The sequence below is a fragment of the Carlito syrichta genome, unplaced genomic scaffold (assembly GCF_000164805.1).
Source record: "Carlito syrichta isolate Samal-C Ts95f unplaced genomic scaffold, Tarsius_syrichta-2.0.1 Scaffold314363, whole genome shotgun sequence".
In the NCBI taxonomy this organism is placed as follows: Eukaryota; Metazoa; Chordata; class Mammalia; order Primates; family Tarsiidae; genus Carlito; species Carlito syrichta.
Window position 1 is genome coordinate 733,408 of NW_007258459.1, and position 10,872 is coordinate 744,279.

Consider the following 10,872-nt stretch of genomic DNA (forward strand, 5'->3'; position numbering starts at 1 on the left):
TTCTGACCAAATTAGACCTTTCCACAATGGCTTGATTGTACAGGAGACAGGGCTGCCTCAAGACCTTGGGCTGATTTTGATTCTGCAAAAGTATCAGCCCATTTGAAGATGCTCTGAAGCATCGCTCTGTCTGGGAGTAATCCAATCCCTTTTGACTAGTGTCAGGCCAATCTGAGACAGTGGGGGTGTCATCCCTAGCTCACCCAGACTGATCTGAGGCACCTATTCTTTTATGGTAGGTAGAGGGGCGTGCTCATTACTCGATAGCAACGGGTTATTCTTGATGAGATGCAGAGGGACTATCAGTGACATGTATAGGCAGATGACTACACAGGTAACCAGAGAGAAGGTTTCATTGAAATGCATTAAATAGTCTCACGTTGACTATACAGCAACCTATGCATCCATCTGTGGAATGATTACGGTGCCAGTTTGCTCACAAGTGAAGAAAGGGAATTAATGTCCTCTACAATTTATAGAGGAAGGACAAAAACTTGAAGACCGCAGAGGTCAGGCAGATACATGTTTGAAGCAGACTGGGTGTGACCTATATGGAGCTGTAGAGGGAGGGGATTGGCCACTCAACTTCTGAAGGGGATTGGCCACTCAACTTCTGAAGGGGATTGGCCACTCAACTTCAGCCAAATGTTGCCATGTGGGAATTTGGGTCCAGCGTTACCAAGTCTTCTGATTTTTCTGGAAATCCAGGGTTTTCTACAAAATCCCCCAGGTTATAAGATAATTGACTTCATATTCGAATTTTTGTCCACTCTGTGAACCAAACCTAACATATTTGGCCCTGGTTGCAGATGTATATTAGAAGTATAGACATAGTATTTTTCAACAAAGAACAAACTTGTTCTGTGGGAAAGTTGAAGCTTTAGTGTCCATCACATACTGGAACAATCATTATCTTCTTTGTCCTTTTTATCTGTTCCCACAGGTGAAAGAGACATAAAGATTGAAGATGTACAAAAATTAAAAGTGGTAGAAAACTTCATTAATGAGAGCATTCGATATCAGCCTGTTGTGGACTTGGTTATGCGCAAAGCCTTAGAAGATGACGTCATTGATGGCTATCCAGTGAAAAAGGGGACTAACATTATCCTGAATCTTGGAAGAATGCATAGACTCGAGTTTTTCCCCAAGCCCAACGAATTCACTCTTGAAAACTTTGCAAAAAATGTAAGAGCCTTTCCTTAAAACTGAGTGTGTCACTCTTGAAAATGTCAACTGTTGAATCCACCCTGGTTCCTTGTGTTCGCACCATTCACATTTCATTTTTTTATTAGTTCCCCTCCAGGGGAAGCCTCAGCAGGAACACTTGTATGTCCTAGCTTGGAACAGGGCTACCGTATTCATCCTCAAGCCAAGGATGCTAGGGTTCCAGCTCTGGAAAATATCTGCATGATGGTCACACAATAAGTCAAAATGTGAAAAATACAGGCCCTTAATTTGGCTAAAATGAGGCAAATGTTGTTTAACTCAACCAACCTGTTTTTCCATGTAAACTTGCCACTTTATTGCCATGTCATCAGATTCAGCCACAGCACCATCTAAGCAAAGGAAAGTTCACTTCTGCTTCATATGGAAATAAAACAATACCAAAAGATTTGATTTTTGCAAAGTGGTGACTTGCAAACAGCCATCAAATGACCCCATGAGCAGTAGGCACAATTCTAAGTAGGACTCCATAATTAGAAGGGAGTCAGCCTTTTCTCTTTCTAGAATTGGTGTGTACTGGAGATTCTGCTTCCATTATGTCAAATTTTAGACAATGATGTTTTCCCCTGAATTATTCAGGTAGTGCCCCCAAGTGCGCTCTTTTCTATTTTCATATGACATAGGAATATGATTTTAATTATTCCACCACCCAATCACCTTAATGATCTTCCTCCATCAAGAGGAATGGTTAAAAGGACTCAACCACAAGTAGCCAGTGACCATTGCCTTGCTAGACTCTGGTGTGGCCATGTGCTCTTTGAGCTATGGCTGTCGCCATGCTTCCTGGCTTTGGCCCCCTCCCGCACCCTGGGGAGGTGAATCTTCTCTCTCCCTTCTCTTTCTCTCTCTAATTTACTTTTAAGTAAACTTTTCTTTCTCTGTCAAAAAAAAAATTATTCCAATACTCTGATTCATCCTGTTTCTACATGGGCAATCCAGAGAATGTCATGAAAATTAGTCAGTTGGTCAACAAAAATTTACTGAACATCTATTATGTGCCAGGCTCTATGTAAGTCCCGATGTGGACAAGACACATAGAGGAGGTCCTCAATTATTTCTGCATAACTAAAAATAGTGAGGTGTTAAAAGATCTAAATAGTTAGAGAAATAGGCCAAGAATCTGCATCTTTGCTTGCATTTGTCCATTTTCATCAGGTTATATGGTGTCACACAAAAATGATCTTTATCTTGGTGACTTCCAAGACAGCAGTAAATCTGTGGCTATTCCACAGAGCTAGCTGAGTACACTAACACTAGCTGCAATATGATGATTTGCATTGCTTTACCCCAGCACATTGACATGAAAAGCAAAACTGGGGACTCTCTGGGATAGGGTCTGTCTGTGTTGCGTCACAAGAGGTGAATCAAACAGGATTGAGAAGGGGCTTATTTCAGTGAGAGGGCAGTGTGGCTAAGATCCCAAAATGGAGTGCTCTGACTGACCACTATTTTCAGAATCAATCAAAAAAGACTTGTGGCTCTAGTCTTTTTAATACTGTGGCTAATTGTCTGATCATTTTCACAGGTTCCTTACAGGTATTTTCAGCCATTTGGTTTTGGGCCCCGTGCCTGTGCAGGAAAGTACATTGCCATGGTGATGCTGAAAGCCAGCTTGGTTACAGTTCTGAGACGATTCCACCCGCAGACATCAAGTGGAGAGGGTATTGACAACATTAAGAAAAAAAACGACTTGGCTTTTCATCCAGATGAGTCTAGCAACTTTCTGCGAATGACTTTTGCCCCAAGAAACTTAGATAAATGCCTGGAACACTAAAGAAAGCTGGTCGATACCTACTTGGGAGCACATCTAATCAGTAGTTTACATAAAAATCATCCATCCTTGTCAGGTGGCGTCATCTTTACAGTGATTATTCGGTGGCTTGTGGTGTTGTACAGGCATTCCTTCTATGGTTTATCAGCAAGATAGGAGCTATGGATTATCTGTTCTTGTTCAAACCAGAGAACCAGGCTGCAAGAGAAAAGACAGAAGCCAACAATTTGCAAGAGAAATGGTCAGTGAAGAAACTGCAGCCCTAAAGACCAGTTCTACAGAATGTCTTTGGGAAGGATAGGTCATCAACAAAACTTAGCTCTGGTTCCCAAAGTTTAACTGGAGGATGTCCTTGCCCAGTCTCTCAATTCATACCTCAGGCATTTACCTCTGATACAATAGGTATACAAGCTTACTTAGTAGTAGCCTGAAAATATAATTAGGACCCTAGATCTGTTGTAGAAAAAAAATCACATGATGCATTTCAAATTCAAATAAAATTCTTTTTGCATGCTTGAGTTGTTGCTTAGCTCATTTAATGGGGCCAACCAAGGGATAACTGTAGATGTGGCATCTATTAGCTCTTACCACAGCTTCAGTAAGTGGGGAGAAAAGACCCTCTCAATCCAGATCTAATTCTACATCCCAGTGGATTCAAACTCCTAAGGAGTGTTTTCCTAATCCACTATTCTTTTCTCTCAACACTTTCTCCCTCTCTTTCTTTCCATGACTCCAAAGCCAAGGGCAACAGATCTGCCAAGAATATGGCCAGAGTAAAATCCCTGCAATCTTTCTTATTCTACCTCAGATCTAACACCTACCTGAGAGGTTTAACAGTTATCCAGTTCATTGAATCATCATATATAGCCATGAAAAAAATGTACAGCTTGGGATTAGCTTTTCTAGAGGAAATCAGATAAATGAATTAGTTTTCCAAATACCACTTTACTTGTGTTATATGGCCAATATGACTAGATCTACTGAATGTCATTGGAAAACTGAAAAATTAGACTTATTTACAAATAGGTAAATACCAACAAGTTTATTAACCATCCCATCCCATCCCATTAGAATATTGTTTTCATCCTACTGTTTAGCAATAAGGCAACAACTGGCTATAAAATGAGAGTGTAATCTCCTTGAAAGCAGAAGTTATTTTATTTCTTTGTAATTCACCCCATCCCCATCACTTCATTCTGACTCCCTGTATTTACTTTCAAGATCAGTTCTGAATAGATGTTCTTGCTTATAGATGCTCTCAGTTGATCGAGAAACCAAGTCAAGAGGCAGATATTCTAAGAATCCAAGGATGAACATTTGTAAAGAAGGAAACATTTGAACTTGGAATTATTTGGATCATCTGTGTGGTCTAAAAATACATGGACTATGCCTGCATACCTGAAAATGTCTGTAGTCAGGTCTGACAATCATTCAAATAATTTAAGCCCTGGAAAGCAAGGCCAGGATTGGAGATTTAATATATCCAAGTTAATTCGCTTGATAATCAGTGACACACTATTTACATTGCTTCTGGCTAGAACTACATGATGGAGGAAGACAGACTTTGGATCAGTGTACTTCCCCCATCCAAAACTCTTGGGACATTTATGTGTATTTTATCTGTATGTATGTAGCCAATGTTTATGTCTCCACAGTCAAAGTGAAATGAAAGGTTGATATAGTAGTATATAGATAATGCAGATACAAAAATATGCTGGGGTACCTGGGAGTTGGAGGGTAGGACTGAGGGACATGGGGAGGGCAGCAAGAAGGGAAGTGCTGGTCTGAATGATCCAGGCAAACTCTCCCAGCATCAAATTATCTGGGTAGTTGTTCAACTTTTCATTCTGCTTCGCCTGTATGAACAAGCTCTGTATTTTGTACAGGCTTAGCTTTCCAGCAAGCTGATGAACATATATTTGAAAATCCTATTATCTCTTTAGAATTTTGCCTCATTGTTAAGCACTTAACTGTCACTCTTGAATGTGCTGTGGAAACTATTTTCATCAGCTCTCAAAGAACTGGAATGTGTAAATTATCCTTGAAATGCATGCACATAAGGGATCTATCAATATCAAATTGTGAGTACAATTTTACCATCCTATCTTCAGGTGTACTGAACACCCCCCTATGCCTTCATTGAGATCCTGCTTCCCCTCCCAAGTGGAAAATAATCATGTTCAGAAAGCCCTCTCATTGTTGAGAAATGCTCGTTGGAAATTGTCCATTTTTATTTCTAAGCAGCACCTTTCACCATTCATGGTGCTAATGTTCCACAAAAGTGTGTGACATTGGCCCACTGAAAGAATGCTAGCTGTCAATCTCCTGTATCAGTTGAACTCTAGGACTCACTCTCTCACCTGCTCTTGCAGAAAGAGATGCTCAATTAAGCCTTGTCAGAGTAATGAGTTGATGGAATTTATAATGCTTTCAGTTCGCTTAAAGAACAAAGTCAAGGGCTAAAGCCTCCAGGTCTCAACTCCAGCAGGGCTTCTCTGAGTGAACTTCTCATTCTCTCTCTGCTGCTTTCAGCAGGTATGGCCCCATGTCTAGGCAGTTAATGGTCATAACCCTACTTCTACCAGGTCAATAAGACACACGGAATGTATTTAGGGCAACTTGTTAATTAACTCCAACCCACTCAGCATACTCTATCCCTTTCTCTTCCATCAAGAAAGCATTTCAAAGTACAAAATGAATGAGAGCCAAAAGAATAGAATTATTATAAGAATCAACTTGAATCCACTCTAATTTATAACCAAAATCCAAATGTTTCACTCAGTATTTTAACTTACTAGTGAAACATTTCTGCAATGAAGATCTTTATTATAAGGCATGGAAGTTGACAGCCTGTGGTCTCTTAAAGTACCTTTCAGTTCTACGATTCCATGGATAGGGAGGCAGGGAAGCCCTGAATCTGGGCTCAGCTTTTTCTTAAACATATTCTCTGCTCAAGCCGTCTCATCTCTCCATATTGCTTTTTCTCATGAATTCCATGGGGCTGATAATTACCTTGTAAGATAGTGAGGATTCCAAGAGACAAAGTATACTATGCTCTGTAGCACAGTGTCTGGCACATAGCAACCTCTCACTGAGCGCTGGGCATACTGACAATACCGATGTCAGTAATCAGGCAGATTCATGATACCCTGGAACCTCTTCTCATGCAGTAAAGGGGGATGAAGATGTGCCAGATGCTTCTACTCACATTAAGCTTCATGGCAACTCTCACATCAGCGTGACTGCCCCAGTAATCCCCACATGGTACTGATGAGAAGACAGAGTTCCAGGGAGTTTGGGGACTTGGCCCCAATCACTCAGCTAGTAATGGAGCAGCCTGAGGTCAAGTCTTCCTCTCCTTTCAAAGCCTTTGTCTGTTCCATCATGCTGCCTCTTTACAGCAGAATGAACTTCTGAAAGACTAGGAAGTCTAGTTCCAGGTCCCAGCTCTCCAGCCATGTGAGGTTGGATGAACCTCCCCCCACTTTTTTAAATTTTGAGTTGGAATCTCACTCTGTCACCCAGGCTGGAGGGCAGTGGCGCGCTGACAACCACCGCAACCATGACCTGCTGGGCTCAGGCGATCCTTCCACCTCATCCTTTCAAGAAGTTGGAACTACAGGCAAGTGCCACCAGGCCTGGCTAATTTTTCTTGATTGATTGTAGGGATGAGATCTCACCAAGTTGCCCAGGCTGGTCTTGAACCCTTGAGCTCGGGCAACACTCTCACCTTGGCCTCCCAAAGTGCTGGGATTATAGGCGTAAGCCGCCGAGCCCGGCCACAAACCCCTTTTAAGGGCTGCTTCTTCCCCATTTCCAAGGAATCTAAGGCAAGGAACATCTCTGTTTCTTCATCCATAATGGCTGAGCCTATCTGCCTTTCCTACTTCTTCTGTTTGGAGACTTTTTCTCAAAAGAGAAAATAGAGCTGGGCTCAGTGGCTCAGCCTATAATCCCGCGCCTTTGGGAGGCTGAGGTGAGTGGATTGCCTGAGCCTGCGGGTTTGAGACCCACCTGAGCAGCGAGACCTCATTTCTACAATACATCAAAAATCAGCCGGGCGTGGTAGCGCATGCTTGTAATTCCGGCTACTTGGAAGGCTGAGGCGGAAGGGTCGCCGGAGCCCAGCAGGTCGAGGCTGCGGTGGCCGGGAGCGGCCACTGCACTCCAGTCTGGGCGAGAGTGAGACTCCAACTCAAAAAAAAAAAAAGAGAGAGAAAATAGGAAAAAGTGTTGTAAAAAGTTCACCTAGTATAAGGTGGTAGAACCAAAGTGTGTATTCCAACAGCTCAATAGGAAGGTATCAGATTTCACCTATCACCTAACCACTAGGATCATTTCTAGGTTTGCACAATTTCAATTTGTTTCAGATGTAGCACTGCATTAAAAAATAGAGAGTGGATTTTTAAAATCACAATTTACTATAAGCACACAGTGTGCAAAGCAGATCTCATGATGTCCATAAAATTGCCTTAATTTTTGCCAAACTGGCAAAGGCTAACAAGCCAATGATGATTGACAGCTGTTATGCAATTTCTTCATCTAGCAAGGATTCCAGATAAGAATGAAATATTCAGGCCCTCATGTAGTTTGTTCCAGACAACCAGGTGCTTGGTGTGGAGGACAACCAGTCAGACACAGGGGCACAAGGGCTTCCTCTTCTAGCCTAGTTAAGCCTGGATGGATGAGGAACTGTGAGCACATCACCTACCAGCCTCCTTCCCGTTCACTTAGTAGTGAAAGCATGTTCATTCTTACGGCCGGGAAGACAGTAATAACTGTAGCTATTTTCTTACTATATTAAGCCCTCTTACACAATCACTTCATTTATTTCTCTCAATAATATCACGAGGTAGGTATTATTCCCTCCATCCATCCATTTATTGCTTTGCAATCTGCTTGGTAGAGCTTCCCTCCCCTATCCACAAATACCCCAACACACATGGCCAGTGTCTCAGGTTCTGTCATCAGAAACTGCTCTTAAAATTCTTTTTAAAATTATTCGGGGTGGATACAGTAGCTCATGCTCATAATCCCAGCATTTTGGGAGGCAGAGGCAAGAGGGTTGTCTGATCCCAGGAGTTTGAGACCAGCCTGGACAACTTGACAAGATCTCATCTCTACAATAAATCAAAAAATTAGCTGGGCATGGTGGCGTGCGCCTGTAGTTCCAGCTACTTGGAAGGCAGACACCGGACAATTGCCTGAGCCCAGCAGGTTGAGGCTGCCGTGGCCCTGAGCGTGCCATTGCACTCTAACCTGGGCAACAAAGTGATATACTGACTCAAAAATAAATAAATAAATAAATAAAACTATCTGGGAGACTGAGACAGGAGGGTCGCTTGAGTCCAGGAGTTTGAGGCTGCAGTGAGCTATGATCGCACCACTGCAGTCCAGCCTTTATGGCAGAGCGAGAACCTATCTCTTAAACAAAAATTAATTAATTTATCTGCTAAACTTATCTACCTAATTTATTAAGCATAGCTAAATTTCAAAATATCATTATCCCTTCTATAGAAATTTTTGTTTTTCTAGAAAATTGCAAAAAAATTTTCAAAAAAATTACAGGCCTCAGCAAGCTGGACTTGTGGGAAGAGAGACAGCAAGAAAATAGATGGTGCCTTCCTAATAGCCCTAAAATGACAGCATCTACTTCACCCACACAGGAAAAGGTTCACTAATACTGTGGTGCTTAGGTGACAGGGTTTTCAAATTGGAATGCCCCAAGGAGCCAGGCAGGTGACATAGATTGGACTATCAGGCCCATTGTAAGAAAAGCCTACGGGAGAAAAGGAGCATGTCTCACCTAAAGGCTTTCAAGTTCAGTGTGTTCTTAAAATACCATGCCAGCCAAACCAGATTTGTCCTTGAGCTGGATTGGGTTGTGGTTTAAGGTTTCTACATCAATCCCTTTCACGTTCAACGTTTCACTGGCACCTTCTGCCCATCTAGTGAGGAAGGCAGAACTGTCCCCTTTCACTGATGTGAAAACTGAAGTACAGGAAGACCTAGTAGCTTGTCCAAAGCCAGCCAAGAAGTGCCAGATTCAGGAGTCCCCAGGATCTCAGCTCCAAGCTGAGGGATGTTCCATTTCACCCAGCCCTACTCCCCCATGTAGCTGTGCATATTCTGACGATGACTTGGGTGTCTTCTCACCACTATGAACCTCAGAAACAGCATCCTTAAATATGGATTACACCAAAGGAATGCCACATCATTTCCAATTCCTTCATTATGTTAAGTTACTATTTTGATTCATAAATATAACAGCATTTTCCCCCTTTGTCTCCAAACTCTAATAGCAAATTGAGTGCATAAGGCACTCTCACTTTTAGGTTAGACACACAACTTGGTCAATGGAAGGATGATCTGGGCGTTCAATCATGCATTCACTGGCAGACTACAGGTTTCCAGACATTAAGATGTCTGCCTATAGCCCTAACTTGCTGCTGCAAGGGGATGATGATACGTGTGGAACACATTTCACTCACAAATAACTATTTTATTCCCTATTTGAAAATTTCTGGCAAACCAATGGATTTGCTGGAGCAAATGATTTTTTTTTTCAAGTGGTCTTGGATTCATACTCAAACCACTTGAAGAGCTCAAGAATACCTCCCTTCCCTGCAGAAATTAGCACTTTCTCTGGACAAACGTCAGCCCCTCCAGCATGCTTACACCTTCTCAAAATGCAGTTGCTCAGACCAGCCACTCTACCTCAGAGGCTTAAGACTTTAGCCTGTCTCTTCAACCACCAGCCAAGAGTATGTCTAACCAGTTTTATAGTCATAGCGATATTAAGCAGCCAAAAGAAATTCACCTACATGTTTTCTCTAGTCATTCATGTTTTACTCAGTGTACACCCTCAATACATTGCTGGTGAACAAAGGAGAGAATGAATCTTTGAGCCAGTAAGAGATTCTATTACAGCTGGGCTCGGTGGCTCAGTCTGTAATCCCAGCACTTTGGAAGGTCGAGACAAGTGAATTGCCTGAGCCCTCAGGTTCAAGACCAGCCCAGACAACTTGGCAATACCTCATCTCTACCATAAAACCAAAAATTAGCCAGGCACAGTAGGATGTACCTGTAGTTCTGGCTACTTGCAAGACTGAGGCAGAAGGATCACCTGAACTCAGCAGGTCAACGCCGGAGTGCCGTGAGTGGGTGAGGGAGTAAGACTCTAACTCAAAAAAAAAAAAAAGATTCTATTAGATTTTAGTTCTATTAGGTTCACAAGAATATGTGCCACATGCACACATTTTAAAATATGACCTTTGCAGTCTACTATATGCCACTGTCCTGCCTGAAATAGACAGCGAGTGATCTGTCTACACACTTAAAAAAGAAAAACATAGTCAAGCAGGGGAAACTGGATACATCTCAGTCAGGACCATTGGGGAAGAGTATTCCTGTTTGTTAGGGAGTTAGATGAGATTAGCTTTAGGACTACTGCAACTTAAGATTCCACAAGTATATGGGTTAGTGACCCTCTCTACAACCAACTGGGCATTTTTTTTTAAGATGTGGGGTACAATTCAGGGTTGGGTATGGCATATTCTAATGTAAGTCAAAAAGCTAGTCCTTTGGAACACATGGGCTCTCTTAGCTTAATCATCAACCCATACTCATAAGGATCACAAATATATGGTATTTCATGCTTAATGATCACACTTGATGCCCACTGGTTCTAGGATAAGTAACACTACGCATATTTACAAGTTCAACTCATTTTCAAATAATCAAAAAGAGCACATTTCATCATATTTCAATGCAATTATTCCTAGTTTGTCTTTTTCAGTTTCCCTCTAATCTCTCTTAACAACCTGTATTCTACTTCCCGAAGATCTTTTGCGGATCCTTCCATGATGACCCCCCAT

The 10,872-nt window shown here is 42.0% G+C and overlaps 1 protein-coding gene across 2 annotated transcripts in view; it reads left to right on the forward strand.

Moving 5' to 3' along the window:
• Nucleotides 1-3,325, forward strand: part of LOC103274056 (aromatase) — a 115,472-nt gene extending 112,147 nt beyond the window's left edge. For both annotated transcript variants that reach the window (XM_008071528.1, XM_021719292.1), the window contains exons 9-10: nt 944-1,185; nt 2,750-3,325. In XM_008071528.1, coding sequence (XP_008069719.1) covers nt 944-1,185; nt 2,750-2,998 — 491 coding nt within the window. In that variant the 3' untranslated portion in view covers nt 2,999-3,325. The remainder of the gene's footprint in view (nt 1-943; nt 1,186-2,749) is intronic.
• The last annotated feature ends 7,547 nt before the right edge of the window (nt 3,326-10,872 follow it).